This window comes from Candoia aspera, chromosome 15, assembly GCF_035149785.1.
Source record: "Candoia aspera isolate rCanAsp1 chromosome 15, rCanAsp1.hap2, whole genome shotgun sequence".
Lineage (NCBI taxonomy): Eukaryota > Metazoa > Chordata > Lepidosauria > Squamata > Boidae > Candoia > Candoia aspera.
The window spans coordinates 14,900,079-14,915,998 of NC_086167.1; the positions used below are offsets into that span (position 1 = coordinate 14,900,079).

Below are 15,920 nucleotides of genomic sequence, written 5' to 3' on the forward strand. Positions count from 1 at the left end.
TTCCCCTATCCCAGACTGACCAGGACCCTCTAGCCTTGCTCTATATCAGGGTTTCCCAACCAGGGTTCCGTGGCATCCGCGAGAGGTCACTGGGGGTTCCCTGGGAGATCACAATTTATTTAAAAAATTAATTCAAATTCAGGCAACCTCACATTAAAGATAAGTTTCATTCCTTATTTTTAGTTTAAGAACACTGTCTATGCACATAGACAGGCCTACCCATGAAACAAATACATTACTTTTGTCATTCCTGGCCTATATCTGAGCCTGAATGTGCAGGGGTTCTCCAAGGCCTGAAAAATATTTCCAGGGTTCCTCCAAGATCAAAAGGTCGAGAAAGGCTGCTCTATATTCTGACAAAGTCTGAACTTAGTCTTCTAAACTGATTTAACACCTGAGGTTCTGAAGCAATCCTCAGAACTCACCCAAAGGTCTCCGGTTTCCCGGATGTTACTTCGATACCGCTGGCAGTCCTGAAGAACCTAGAGGAGTCAATAAAAGGTAAAGGTTTCCCTTGACATGAAGTCCAGTCGTGTCCGACTCTAGGGGGCGGTGCTCATCTCCGTTTCAAAGCCGAAGAGCCGGCGTTTGTCTGTAGACACTTCCTCTGTGGTCATGCGGCCGGCATGACTAAACGGAACGCTGTAACCTGCCCACCGAAGCGGTACCTATTAATCTACTCACATTTGCATGTTTTCGAATGACTAGGTTGGCAGGAGCTGGGACTAGCAACGGGAGCTCACCCCGTCATGCGGATTCAAACCGCCAACCTTCCGATCGGCAAGCTCAGCGGTTTAACCCGCAGCGCCACCGCATCCCTTAGAGGAGTCAATAGGACGTTAAAAAAAAAAAAAAACTTGGAGAATACAGAACTGGCCATCTCAGAAATGCAAACCCTGGCTATCTCAGAGTGTCCGAAAGAAAAGGCAACGTAAGGTTGACAAAGGCAGCCCAGCATTTGGGTAGCTCCAAGCGTGCAATGTTCAGTCTTGGACACAAATAAGACGCAATGCTTGTATCACTTATAACTTATCTTTGACAAGTCAACCTAAGCAATTCCTTTTGTTTTGGTAAGGGAAAATGGGCTCCGTATTTCTCAGATAAGTAAATGAACCCAAAAGAACGTCTTTCCTCAATGTGGCACCTTCTTGATGGGCTGAACTATGCCCTCCAGGAGACTGGAAATTACAGAGAGTTGTAAACTAACCCATCTGAAATATACCAGGTTGGGGGAATGTTCATTCAGAGATTGCAAAATTCTCTTTTTTCCATGCAGCTGTCTTGGGAAAGAGCCCACTGAAGTGTTTGTTAAAGAACGCCACCTGGCACACCTTTTGTTGAAAATAACAGCTCAACACACCCAGGTGGACGTGTCACCTCCTTGGTAATAGTCTAAGAGCTAAAAGGAAGAAGATCAAGGAACTTACATTTGGATGACCATCTCGGAGGACCTTGTGGAGAACATGGCAGAACTTCCAGCTCAGGATGGCACTGCTGGGCAGGGGGAGACCAATCGCATATGACCAAAAAGTAAATGCACCTTTCTCATGATGCGTCCCTAGAATAATTCCTTCATAGAAGTTAAGGTTCATATTGAGAATGGGAAACATGGCCCTCGTTTTGCTATGATTGGCAATCAGAAAGGATCCCAGAGTGAGTTTCGGTTAAATGGGTGAGGAAATGCTATCTTCTCGGGAAATTTTGTTGGCACCAAAACTCCTTCTTGAGTTTTTTCTTCAGAATGTGCTATACAGTTTACCTTACACTTGCAGTCTCTGTTTCTCCATGCCTGCCCATTAAGGGATGTAAAGATGAAGGAAACTCCAAAGCAAATGGTGTCCGGTTATAAGGGGAGGTGAATGATATATTAATGCAGGGAGAGAATGAATGGTGACCCTGGAGGACAGTTTATCCATGTTTCCCAACAAGCCATATCCTAGCCCCCAGAGAGCTTCCATGACCAAGTCAGAATGCAGGTCCTTAGGCCACGACCCTAACCCAGTAGACCAATCTGGCTCTCATTCTCTTAAGTAGACAGATGGATGGATGGATGGATGGATGGATGGATGGATGGATGGATGGATGGATGGATGGATGGATGGATGGGTGGGTGGGTGGATGGATGGATGGATGGATGGATGGGTGGGTGGGTGGGTGGGTGGGTGGGTGGGTGGATGGATGGATGGATGGATGGATGGATGGAGATAAATGATCGATAGGTAGATGATAGATAAATAGGTAGATAGATGATAGGTAGACAAGATAGATAGATAGACAGACAGACAGACAATAGACAGATGGATGATGGATGGATGGATATAGATAGATGATTGATAGGTAGATGATAGATAGGTAGATGATAGGTAGACGATAGGTGAATGGATGGAGATCTGGATGAGCCAGCTTGGTCTAGTAGTTAAGTTGCTGAATAAAACACAACTTTGCTTTTATTTACATTTTGACCTGACTGTAGACTCCTAGAGGCCATAACCGTGTCCTTATATTGCTTTGCAAACTGCCACCAGAGGCTCCTTCCCAACACCAGCTAATGAAAACCTGGAGCCCCCAGGAAATCAGGGAAGAGGCAAGGGACGGGCGGAAGGATACTGCGAGCATGCTTCTCCTTCACCGGCGCTTCCAGCGTGTTGATGGCTTTGCTAATGCTTATAGCCTGCAAGGAAAAAACCGAGACAATCGACTGAAAGGCGGCAGCGGTGCAAATGTGGGATTCCCTACAAGAGAGCCCTCTGCAGTCTTTAACGTTCGTGTATGATGTATGCCAACAGAGGCTTTCTCCAAGCCGGCGCCCTCCAGCTATGCCTGGGCTACGAGACCCATCACCCCCAGCCAGCACGCTCTACAATCTCTCCACAAATCCAGCGTCAACAGTGGCATCCTGTCATACCCTACCCCAAAAGGGTGCCCAACGCAGCAGCGTCTCTAGGCAACCTTTTCAGCCAAAGGGCAGAATGGAAAGGCTGAACTGGGCGGGGAGGGAAAAAAATGATAAAGGCCCGGGGACACCTTTGGATTTTGCCCTACAAATTACCTGGATGGAAGCAGCTTTCTGATAAAAATACTTTGGGAAAGAAAAAGAAGTGAAACACACACACACACACACCAAACTCTTGAACTTGAATTCTGCTTCCCTTGAATGTCGGGGGAGAGATAAAAAAGTATCTCCAACCCTTGGTTCAAGGTTCCCAGTTCTAAATCCCTTGTGAGCAGATCGGCAGCATTCTAGGGAAAAAAACTCCACCTTTTAAAACAAAATCTTCCCCAACCCTCTGTTTAAATTACCCTGAACCCCCACAGGAGATAAAGTACAACAGGGAAGGTAGTAAAATAGTAAAATCCTTCATGGGGCAAAAAAAATAAAAATAAAAACTTGTCCCAGTCTTTACAATGTATGAAAGGAAAAGAAGCCTCAACTGCTTTGTTTTCCTTGGAATTGGGGAAGGAGAAATTTAATTTAACTATATTAATTTCTTCATGCTCATGGATGCGTTGGTATACATGGGATAGATTTCTATGCTTCTTGCCTCATAAAAAGTTTTTCAAGTTTCTAGACCTCTTGATTGTTAAAACATTTCTGGCCCAGGTCTCATGGAATTAACTATTGGATGCAAGCATTAAAAAAAAATACAGGCATAAAGTGATGATCAGGAGTGAAAATGCTTCTCTCACTCAATACCAGAATGCCCTTCACAACTACATAGAGGTGGTTTTTTTCCCCAAATCACAAATTTGCAATGCAAACTAATGCATCTTTATCTGGATGGAGACAGTCTGTATGCAAAAGGGTTTACTCTCCACCAAGTCTGTCTGCAGACTCTACATCAGTGTGTCTCAACCTCGAGAACTTTAAGATATGTGGACTTCAACTCCCAAAATTCCCCAGTGCAAAAAAGATCCTCCCCAGACTTTACTCCCCCTTCTCCAAGGCAGCCCGTGCTTTTGAAGGCCCCTGACTGGGAGTCAGCAGTATTGATCCTCAAGGCCTTGGGAAGGCAGCAGGTCAAAACGGGCGGAATCCGGGAAGGATCCAAAAGATGCAAGCGGTGGATCTGGAAGTCCACCTGCCCCATCACGAAAGAGGTGGAGCGAGAAAGGTTGGGCAACAGGTTCAAGACAGACAAAGGGAAATAGCGTATTTCCAAAAGGATGGGATTGGATTCCCGCAGAGTCCTGGAGGCGTTCGCACGTGCAATGCAACCTGCCGATTTTATTCAGCCTCACTGAACATTGGTCAGAAATGTTGACTTCTTCTGCGGATGTGCCACCGCGGACGAGCCTTGGCAAGGAGGAAGCCTGACCTCGTTTCACACAGAGGCCCATTGTCGGGTCCGGTCATTGAGATGCTAAGAGCTCAGCTTCCAGCTGAACAGAAGAAGCTGAACGGGGAAAGCAGTCTCCTGCAGGACGGCTCGGCCGGCCTCTGAACCCGCAAAGCCTTTCTGGGCCAACAGCAAGACCCCCAATCCGCGAATCTCAGGATTCGTTTCTGGCACCCGCTGCTTGAGCTGTGCCGGTTTCCACATTTGGCTCCACGTGGGACACAATGCCTTATTCACACCTTGCAGCTTATGGGGAAAAACCCCTTAGCTTCCCAAATAATTTTTTTCCTCCAGTAGTTTTTTTTTTTAACTTTTCTAGTTGCAATTCCTATGATAGACCTGAGAAAGGACCGTGCCTTGTGTAGATCATTGTCTTCTGAAATAACAAAGGACGCCGACGAGATCTGGAGCTGGACTGGAAAAGGGAAGGGAAGTCCATTCTGGGAGTTGAGGTCCACCCGTCTTAAACTTGCCAAGGTTGGGAAACACTGCCCCACAGGATCAGGGGTCCTCCCCCACCTTCCAGGCACCCGCTTGGACCAGAGAAGGATCCTTGGCCAAAACAAGCACAGCCACCAGGAACTGCAGCGAGGAAAGACGTGCCTGGATTTTCTCGCAACGCCTGCTCGAGCTTGGTCCACCAAGAATGACCCCCCTCCTGGGATTTTTCCTCTCCCCTCCCATCCAGCTTCTTTGCACGCCTGCCGGGGAAACCACTGTGCCTCGAAAGGCAGGGCGAAAAGCCGGAAACAAGCATTTGCCCACGCTGGGGTGGGGAGGGCGCAGAGAGGAGGGGGAATCACTGCTCCGGCTTCCCTCGGGAAAAACTTGCCACCGAATAGCTTTCTTCGCATGCGCAAGAAGCCCGAAAAATTAGGCTTCCTGCCTGCAAGGAGATCTTTCTTTGCAAGGGTGGGACTCCTGGGAGATCTAGTGGTTTCTTTCCAGCAGGCATGGGGTGGGGGGGGGAGGGAGCAATTGCCTCCAGGACCCCAACCCCAAAATATTCCAGGGCGTTCTTCATGGAGAAAATCTCTCTATGTGGTCGCTAGGAGTCGAAAACAACTTGATGGCGCATCGTCGATCAATGTGTTTTTAGAAAGGCAACAGAAAAAATTATTCCCTTCTCCCATTTTATCACAACAACCTTGCAAGGTAGGTTGGGCTGAGAGGGAAGGACTTTCCCCAAGGTCCACAGCAAGCTTCCAAGGCAGAGGGAGGTCTCGAAGCCCGCGAACCCAGTGTTTCTCAACCTTGGGCACTTTAAGATGGGTGGACTTCAACTCCCAGAATTCCCCAGCCAGCTGGCTGGGGAATTCTGGGAGTTGAAGTCCACCCATCTTAAAGTGCCCAAGGTTGAGAAACACTGCGCTAAGATCTCCATTACTTTGCAACCACTCCTTGTCTTAGACCTCTGATGTTTAATGCAGTTTGCATTTCATCCGAAAACGTTGCGTATTCGTAAAATGAGCACAGGGGAGTTTTCTCTTGCATTTGGCAGGAAAAGGGGAACTTGGCTGGCCTCGTTTCACAAGAGTGACTGAGGCACCGAAGAGCCTCTTTCTAACACAGGAAAAAACACGGATCCAGGTCAGCATGCGAGCAAACACGAAAAAGGCCTTTGCCCACGTGTGGAAAGAGCTCCAATTGTCCCCTTAAGGATCAAGTTGTGCTGCTTGGGATCTGCTGGCCCCATCACTTAAAAAGGACTTTGATGGGGGGGAGTGCTGAAGTGGTGCTCCTGCACCACCACTTCCTGCTCAACGTGATAAATTTAGCACGGTGTGTTTGCTCTCTGTCACTCTCCCATCTGACACAGGCACTAAATTCTTAATGAGAATTTCTCGCTGAGATCAGACAGATCTCGCCAGCTCACCCGATGCGACGGAGAGAACGCAACACGTCTTCGGCTGGGTCTTCTTGGATGCTGTGCATTTTTTTTCTGTTTGTTTCTGGAAATAATAGGATTTCGTGTTTGTGTGTGCCAGAGATGCGCACTGGCTCCCGGAACTCTGACCAGGGATGCCAAGTGGGGGATCCAGGAAGAACAAGGGAGATCCTGCATCAAGCAATGAGAACTAATCCATAAATAACCATTAGCTGTAGTGTCTGATTGTTAAGATGGAAAGCAAAAGAGGATCCATGCCAAACAGAGAGAGCTGTCAGCCAGAACTGTCTAGGTCAGGGTTTTTCAACCTTGGCAACTTTAAGTCAGGTGGACTTCAACTCTGGGGGATTCTGGGAGTTGAAGTCCACCCATCTTAAAGTTGCCAAGGGTGAAAAACACTGGTCTAGATATTCAATCTTTCCTGAAGTGGCAGTTTCCAGGCGTGTTAGCATTCAGGGTCCAGATTTACCAGCCTGTTCCCATTTCTGCATTACCAAAACTTCCAATTACTGTAGTCTCACCACTGGAGGAGGAAGATAACACCCCTTTTCAGAAGAGCTTTTAAGCGCACATCAAAATTCATAAATGAATATACGGCACCTCAGGAATTATGATTTTCTTCCCATGCTGGGAAACTCCCTGCCCCTGGATATCTTTACAAGACTACAACTCCCAGAAATCCTCATGGACCTGGACAGCCAAGTAGCGCAATGGGGTGCAGCCACGGGAGCAAAAACGTCCTCGGGATACTGGGGTGATGCACACCAGATGTTCCAGCAAGTTGCACAGTTTCAAAGGCAGCTGGGCTGGGCTGACGTAAAGCAGGCCAGGTGAAAGACAGCTGACCCAACCCCAGCACAAGGCCAGCGAGTGGGAGGGCGACACACCCTCGTAACCATCCGCCAACATTCCTGGCATTCCGTCACTTGCACACACACCAGTAATTGTGCAAAGCACGGAAGAGCACTTTAAGCCAAGCTGGGGGATTGGAGAAAACACAGGTCCTTTCCCGTGCAGCTTCCTTAATGAAACTCTCTGGCCTCAAACTAGGAATTTTATTTTATTGAAAGGGCTCTGCACCTTTTCAAACACCCCATTGTATAAAAAATCTCCCCCAATGGAAAACCTACTGAAGGTGTCCTAAATCATCTGTTCCTTGCTGGGCTGATTTTCTACTAGAGGGAGGTTCCTTCCCAACTCCCAAGCTTTGTTACTCGACCAACAATATGATTGTGGCAAATGCCTTTCTGCTACAGCCTAAGTTCACCCCACCGCATCTCAGAACGTTGTGGTGGGAGTCAACCAGGTCCTGGAGGCTGAGAAAGCTGGCTCCTTGGACCAAACAAAAGCTTGTTCAGAAGACCGAGGAAGAGGACAGCCTGAAGGTTTCTGTGGTTCTCTGGAGGCAGCTGCAATGTTTTGTGGGGACTAGGGATCATCTCAGATGCTCTCATCTGACAACACTCTCTTCTGGAAGGATGGGTAGAAGATAGAAAGGAGGCCAACCAGTGGGGTGGACAGATTCCATGAGCTCCAATCACAACCTGTGACTCAGAAGATGCCTCAGCTTCACACTGGATCCATACAAGCTTAAACAGGCCCTCCATGATCGTGCCACACATTTAATTGGGTTGCACACAAGCCTACTTGCTTTGTTTGGCTTGGTAGTAGTTGTTGTTGTTGTTATACACAATGCGAAATCACAGCTGCCAGTTCTTTAGCTGGAGTTGGCCTTCATTCGCATGGAGTTCTTCCCAAGAACCTAGGACGACGACAATGATGATGATGATGGTAGCTCAGTGTGTAAGCCACAGCTAGTTTATACTTCAACATTCTGTGTGTACCAAAAACCAGGTCAATTCAGTAAGCAGCTTAAGTGTCCTGTATGTAGTTAGGGTGATTCTAGGGTTTCCAGAGGATAAAGGTTACGTAGAGTGTGGATTGTGTCATGTTTGCTGCTTGGCATTTTTGTTTAACCAAGCTACCAAGATAGCCGGGAAAAGGTAAATATTAATTTGCTCTGAGGCTTAGCGAGGGCAGCGTGCCAGCAGCATGGCACAGTTTTCCTTGCACCTGAAACCTTAGCAACTTCCTGCTATAACCATCCTACACAGATGTAGCTCTGCTGGAGTCCTCCAGATCTTTTGACCTTCAATCTCCATCAGGCCTACATGGTGGGAAAAGACTGAGGGAACGTTATTTTGAAACACCTGGAAGACGTCACCTTGCTTGCCCCTCCACGGAACAGGATCCTTGGAGGACCAGATTCCCCTGGACACACAGACACTTTTCACCAGACCGATTAATCACCACTTTGCAGAATGATTTGTCCAACAGCCCATGAAAGAGGACCACAGCTAGCCTCCTTAACTTGGCCGAATCCTGGGCCGTCGTGTTTCCAAAGCAGGGCACCCTCTGCCAAGTGTGCTTTTCATGCCAGCTGCCCAGTTGCCCATCTCCCTCACCCTCTTTCCAGCCTCCAAACAAAGGCAGGAGAAAAAAGGAAGTGACTCAGAAATTGTCTGGAGCCACGGGGATGAAATCACAAAGCCAGGGAGAGCTTTTCTTGAAGGCTGAGCGGGTATTTCTAGTTCCTGCACGGGAGGCTTCCCAGTTGTGCAAATGCCGCTTCCTTTGCCGTGATCTCATTTCCTCTTCGACACCCTGATTCTTAGCCACAGAGCAGAGAAAGAATGGAAATCAGCCAAAGACTCCGAAGGGGTTGGTGCCAGGTTTGGGTGGCTTTTAATTCAACTGGGCGAAACTGCCCCCCAAGACACCCCGGGAGGATTGCGATCCGGCCTAGACTGTCGCTGCCAACTGCCAGCAGCCCTACCAAGGCACCCCAAAGGGGCAGAGCTGAAATGTAAAGGATGCTAATCCTGGGTGTGCTGCTCTTCCCACACAGAGCTAGATGGGTGCAACATCCTCTCTGCTGTTCAGACTTGAGCAATTAAATGTGAGTCAACCTACAATTATAGAAAATGATGTCCGATGAACAATGCTTATCTCAGTTTCCATTTCCAAATGCAAACCAAAGGCTGCCCAGCCGGGAACTGTATTCCATCAAGCTGAGCAGGCTCTGGAGAGAAGCATGCTGGGCTTCCACTGTGTTGGAGAATGGAAAGAACAAGAGGCGCTCAAACCCACACAGGATGGGAGAAGAGATTTATTTAAAACAGTGCTCCTCAACCTTGGCAACTTTAAGAAGCGTGGACTTCAACTCCCAGAATTCCCCAGCCAGCTGTGCTGGGGAATTCTGGGAGTTGAAGTCCACGCTTCTTAAAGTTGCCAAGGTTGAGAAACACCAATCTAGAATGCGTGTGCTTTCTCTGCTGTTGCCAGCCATGAAAAAAGCTGGGTCTCCCCTCAACTCTGGATTCATCCCTGGGCCTCCTCCAGCGCTGGAGGACACACAGCTGGGCCCAGACGCATCTACAAGAGGCGGTCCTGGCCAACATTTCCATGTCCATCATGCAAAGCTGCCTGGCTTCCAAATCCATCCTTTTTTTTTCTTTTTGGTCGTTCTGGTCCTCTTCTGCCTCTGGAGAGGGAAACAGATTTGGTTCTAGGACGTCAGGCCGATCCATGTGCCACGGATTGGCTCTGATTCCTTGCTGGCCCCACAGGCTCTGAGCAACGCACCGTCCAAGGGGAAAAGTCAAGCCACACCTTTTCCAGGCAGAAAAATATCCCAGGCTGGGCTAGGAAAAGCTCCCTGGTCAGAAATCTTTCCTCCCCAAAGATAACGCTGGCTATCTCGCAACCCGGCAGGCAATAGGATTCAAAGTTAATCGTTAACCCTGGAACCACTTTTCGCAATATACCTGGGGGAGCCCAGTCAGGGTTCAACTCACTGCTGATTTGAAAGGGATCCTAAGCACGGCCAAAAATGTTGGGCTGTGTCTTGCAGAGTCTACCAAATGGGTCTCCGGCCGCTGGGCTAGTGCCAAAGGATTCCGGCCCTCCACTTTATCTGGATCTTGCCAACATCCTTTTGGGCTGATCTCCGCTTCTGATCTTATCCTGGGTTGCCCAATGACCGTAATAAAGACTGAATGTGATGGGAACTTCTAAAAAAACAGACCCTCTAGCACTGACATTTAGAGGGGGAACTCCATCCTTTGCACTGCAGACTAAGGGCTACTATATCTATCTATCTATCTTCAGGCAGTCCTCATTTAGTGACCACCTCATTTAGTGACCATTCACAGTTACGACAGTGATAGAAAAGGAACTTAGCGACCATTCCTTGCATTTACGACCTTCGCAGGTCTGTAAGGCAAAGGAAAGCTGAAGTAAGATGCTAAAATCATGAAGAAACATGAGTTGCGGTCCCAACTATGGTCACTAAACGAGGACTGTACACATACACACACACCTTCTTGGGACCAAATCAACTTTGCAAACAGGGCTAAGAGTGCCAAAGGCCATTCCTTTTGGGAAGCCACAAAACTGACCAGCTATCTCAGCATTCTTGATGGCTTCAAAGGGCTCCTTCACCTCCGTGAGATTCCATAGCTTTCTCCTGACTTTAACCAGCAGTTGTAAAACTTTCCTACATTTTGCACTAAAGGTGTGTTTATACAGGAGATAAACGTGGGGGGCGGGAGAGAACCTTTCCTTGCTGAAATGGACTCCAAATCTCCTCTCTTCCTAACCTGAAGGGGAGGAGAAGAATATTATTCTCAAGGGAATATGATCACCCCAATAATTCACATGTTGGTCAAAGACTATAATAAAGGTTTACCTGCCTACCCAGTAATTTGACAGAGGCACCAACAATAAAGTTCAGGCCCCTTAGGCTGTGACTGGAACGTTTTGCTAAAACGGACCTCCTACATACATTTTGCAGAGAAATCCCACAGAGGTTGGGGCAGGGCTTATAGCTCATTGAATGTGTTTTAGGACCGTGCTGTAAGACAACCTATTCCCTATGCATCTTAGAGTCACAAATCCCAGGCTGGGTATTTTGAGGCAAACATTGTAAAAATAATAACAAAAATAATGCATTCGTACCGGAAAGCAAATTCAGAAGCAACTGCCAACCTTTGGGTAAACAAAGCTTTTTAGTGGGTGTTTTACTAGAATGCATTATGGGCATGTAATGTAGGTTCTACTTACTTCTGAAAAGGGTGCAGCCAACGAGAAAAAAATTAAATCAGCAGCTGGGGAGGGGGGTGTCTTATCCCAAACAAGGCTGTGCAGTTTAACCAACAGCCCGTGTGATCAAACCTACAATGGATTTTTTTAGCTCTCCAAGTCTTGGCATATGCCAAACCGGATCTGCTAGAATAACCAGGAAAAACAGAAGTTCGGTCTGTCTAAGTTTGTTTGAAGAAATGTAAGGGTTTTGAGAGAGTGTGAGAATGAAACCACAAAGGAAGTTTCCCAATTCACTTGAAGATGGGTTTTAAAAATGGAAGTCTGTTCCCCATGCATGGGTATTTGTGTCCACGCACATAAAAAGTCAGGGCAGCGTCAGCTGGGAACAGTGCAGGGGTGTGTTGCAGTGAAATCAGGCCAAAATCTCCTTCCTCCTTTTTTCAAAGGGCCATCTTGAGACAGCAAATACTGTATTTTGAACCAAGGTAGCCTCCCTCTAAATTCAGTTTACTGAGACATTTTGGAAAATGGAGAGGATCCTGCACAGGGTAAAGAATTATTTTATTTGATTCAACACTATTTCCTAACTCCTCTGCTGATAAAAATCAAGAGCAGAAGTCTCTAGGGCAAAACTCCAGGGAAATAATACAGTCTGTGTGTTGAGCAGGAAGGGAAAACTCCGAACTGAGATTTCTATTCAACCCACCCCAAGTAAAAAGGAATACAGTACATTTAATAGTGCTAGAAATGTTGGTAGACTCTGCTCACTTCAATAATTCAACGGGCAGCAAGCTATGAAAAATGTGTTCGTGATCAATCTAAGGTGCTACACACTCCTATTAAAAAAATAATAATAATATAAAAAACCTACTCATAGGAACAGAACCAGATATTTCCCTCTCTAGAAAGCGAGAAATATGACCTGACCAACACACACAAGATCACAAATGATTGCACAAACTAGGAATATGCCAAATTTTTGCTTCCCCAAATACATGCAGAGGTGACAGGCTACAGATAAAATAAATGAAATTGCTCTGGACCCTTTCCTCAAAACACAGATCCAGACAAGGTGATACAACCAGACAAGGCAGAGAGATGCCAGAACACAACTTGACAACAGCCACTGGGGACCTCTTAAACATGTGCAATTGCATTCCCCTCTTATGGTTTTGATGATTAGACCAGTGTATCTCAACCTCAGGAACTTTAAGATGGGTGGACTTCAACTCCCAGAATTCCCCCAGCCAGCATGTCTGGCTGGGGGAATTCTGGGAGTTGAAGTCCATCCATCTTAAAGTTGCCAAGGTTGAGAAACACCAGAATCACCTATAGAAAGAAGAGAGGTATGTTGTAACTATACAGTAAGAGTAAACTTTAACTGCTGTAAAGGAAATCGGAAGATCCTTCTTGGTATCTTTTTTCTTTCTTTTCTATCCATTCTTACACGTTTAGCTTTCTCTCTGATTTCTTCCTCCTTTTCTTTGTCTTACTTTATATTAGTTGGTATTCGTTTTTATTTTCTTTTTAAAAATCTTTAAGAAAATTATATTAAAAGAAAAAAAAGCAGGTGCAGACCGCATTGCCCCCTTCACCGCTGAATCCCCACCTGAGTTGCCCGGCATCCAGACAGAATCCCGGGAGAAGGAATTCCAGAGCCCGAAGGGTGTGTCCCTTGCAAGCCATCCTTCAAGGATACACACCCCTTTGAACGCCACCCCAGAAACGTAAACAAACTTGCACAGGTCAACAGGAAGCAGAGACCTCTCTGAATGCCGCAGAGTAGAGTCTTTACCCAAAGCTAAGTATCAAAAATACCCAGAAACAAAACTGAAATTGGAAGGTCGGAAGGCCAGCCTCTCCTACTGACCGAAACAAAGGCCTTGTTGAGGCTGTGAAATCTATTCATCCACCCCCATCGGTCCGAGTTGCACATATTTTGCGTGCATTTGACAAACATGCACATATATGGAGAGCGTTGTAGGAAGGCAACATCTAACAGCAGTTTTTGCACAGCAGACATTCCCAGTCGAGGGGCGAAAGGAGATTTCTCCCTCTCTCCCAGAAAGATCAAATGATGTATGGATTTCAATCCATCACGGGTCACGTTCAGGCGGATGGCAGAAATATCAACCCATTAGAGAAGAAAATACCCCGAAATAACGACCATGTACATTCCCTGCTCTTTTTCAGCCAAAGCAGCACCAGAAACAGTTCCTTTCCGACTGGCCTTGGGTTGGGTCCACATACAGCTGCGAAGTTGCAGCTGGCTGCTGCATGGTGCTTCCCACCCTGGGATTCTTCCAAATTTGGGGGACAGAGAGAGGAGCCCCCCCAGATTGCAGCCACCTGGTTGCAAAGCAGCCCCCAGGAAGGGGCAGAAGACTCAGCACAGGGTGAGGGAAAGGAGGTGAATCCAGAGCAGAAGTTTTACACCGTGTAGCATTAAGACAGCATAATAACCAGAAATAATAATAATAATAATAACAACAACAACAATAGGGTTCTGGGCAAGTTTAGGATTGCTTTCCTACTTCCCCGTCCCTCTTAAGGGTCTAGCCCCCCCACAGACCCGGTTCCCACCCCCCAACTGTGCTGCATCTCATTTTTGGAGATGCTTTATCGAATTTATCCTCACTTCCTTCTCCCCCCCGCCCGCCCCCGCTGTGCTTGGCTGCCCTTGGGGCAAGGCGCCCCCCCTCCCCGGGCAGCCTGGATGAGATCCGGGGGGGGCAGAAAGAAAAGATGGATTCTGCTGGGGGGGAGGCCCGGGCCCCCATGCCCATGCATGGAGGGAGACCTTGCGGGCGTGGCGTGGTGGGGCAGATGCACCCGCAGGCCCCCCCTGCCCGCTCCCCCCAAGGGCGCCCCCTCCCAGCCCTCCTCGGCTGACGGCCGCCTTGCCTGGCTCTTGTCGAACTGCTCCCGCTCGGCCTCCAGGCTGTGGCCGGCGCGGCGGCTCAGCACGCGGGCCGGGACGTTCTTGATGGTGTTCATGGGACCGCCGAAGGAGCTGCGCGTCCGCCCGGCGCCGCCTCCCGCTCCGGCTCGCGCCGCCCGCCAGACTCCGCCGCCGCCGCCGCGCCTGCCAGGGCGCCCGGGGGGCGCGGCGCCCGCCGGCCACGCCCCCGCCGGCGCCCACTCCCGCGCCGCGGAGGGGCCGCTCCCCCGGCCGGGCAGCCAATCCGCGCCCGCTCCCCCCGCCCCCCGCCCCGGCCGCGCCCGCGCGGGGCTCGCCCGGCGTCGGCGCGTCCCCCGCGGCGGGCGCGGAGCGCGGGGCGGCCCGGCGGCTGGCGGCGGGGCAGCGCCCCGTGGGGCACGCGCGGCCGTGCCAGCCGATGCCAAGCTGGGCCGCCCTTCCCTCCTTCGGACCCGCTTCCCACGTGCGCGGGCAGAGCAGCCCTCGCCCCGGGCCGGGATGCGGGGGGGCGACCTCCCCCCCGGGCGCCCCCCGCCCGTACCGCGCTGAGCAACCGTCCGGTACAGCAGGAAGGGGGGATTCTGGGAGGTGCGTTGGGAAAAGTAGGTGCCGCGCGAACCCCCCCGGCTGGGACTCCCCGGACCCGTTGCGGGGAAGCCGGTCGGTCGCGGCTTAAGAAGGCATCGGGGGCTGCCTTCACGTCCAAGGTAGACTGCCCTCCTCTGGGGAGGCTCGGACGGTGGCGCGGACGAGGGCTGCGCGGAAACCGAGGGGGGCGCTTACGCTCCTTTTCCAGGAGTCAGATGGGACGTGGGGAAAGCGTTTCTCCACCTTGGGCCCTTTAAGATGGGTGGACTTCAACTCCCAGAATTCCCAAGCCAGCATGGCTGGCTGGGGAATTCTGGGAGTTGAAGTCCACCCATCTTAAAGGGCCCAAGGTGGAGAAAGGCTGCTTTTGTCCCAGGGCTCTACCTCGAGGCTGCCTGGCGCCACTTGCCAGCTGGCTCCAGGCCACATTTCTGCAGAAAAGCACAGGGCTCGGGTAGCAAGACCCCCTCCAAGCCAGGATGCCAACCACACAGCAGACGGAGACCCCAGCCTTTCCCTTTAGCATTTCTTTCCAGCATCCCCTCCCCCATTTCTTTCCATCTTCCATATTCTTTCGATTCCCTCTGCTATCCATCTGTGCAGCAGCTGTGCCAGGGGGAGGGAGGGAGGAAGGGCGCCCAGCCGGGAAGGTCTGCCCGCGTTTAGAGGAGCAGGGGGTGCCCAGCATGTGGGGGGAAACACCCAAGCACATTGGCAGCCCCGCTGCTGAGCACCCAAATGGGAGGTAATTATTAACTCGCGGCTGTTGAGGAAGATTCTGAAAAGCAAGAGAAACAGCACCCACTTTATGCACTTCGCTGCGGTGCACCAGGCGCTTAAAGGGAGACGGTTTTCGAGAGGCCGCTGGCATCGCCCTTTTCAAAACGCCTGCCATCTTGACTTTTTTGACCACCCCTGCTCCATCCGGTGAATAGCAGCAGGCGCAAATACCTTTCCTATACTCCAGCAATGGAGAGAACGGTCCTTTGTAAGGGAAGCCTGGCCGGATAAAAAGAAACCCTTAAGCAGCTTGTACAAAAACAAAACCGGGCCCCAAAAATACACTTCCAACTATATAACC

The 15,920-nt window shown here is 49.5% G+C and overlaps 1 protein-coding gene across 1 annotated transcript in view; it reads right to left on the reverse strand.

Moving 5' to 3' along the window:
- The window catches only part of HIP1R (huntingtin interacting protein 1 related), a 38,216-nt gene extending 23,842 nt beyond the window's left edge, over positions 1-14,374 (reverse strand). Inside the window, exons 1-4 of the mRNA XM_063315654.1 lie at positions 14,236-14,374; positions 2,608-2,671; positions 1,428-1,570; positions 426-482 (exon numbers count right to left, since the gene is read on the reverse strand). Of these exons, the coding sequence (XP_063171724.1) occupies positions 426-482; positions 1,428-1,570; positions 2,608-2,671; positions 14,236-14,328 (357 nt within the window). The 5' untranslated portion in view covers positions 14,329-14,374. The remainder of the gene's footprint in view (positions 1-425; positions 483-1,427; positions 1,571-2,607; positions 2,672-14,235) is intronic.
- Positions 14,375-15,920: the final 1,546 nt, after the last annotated feature.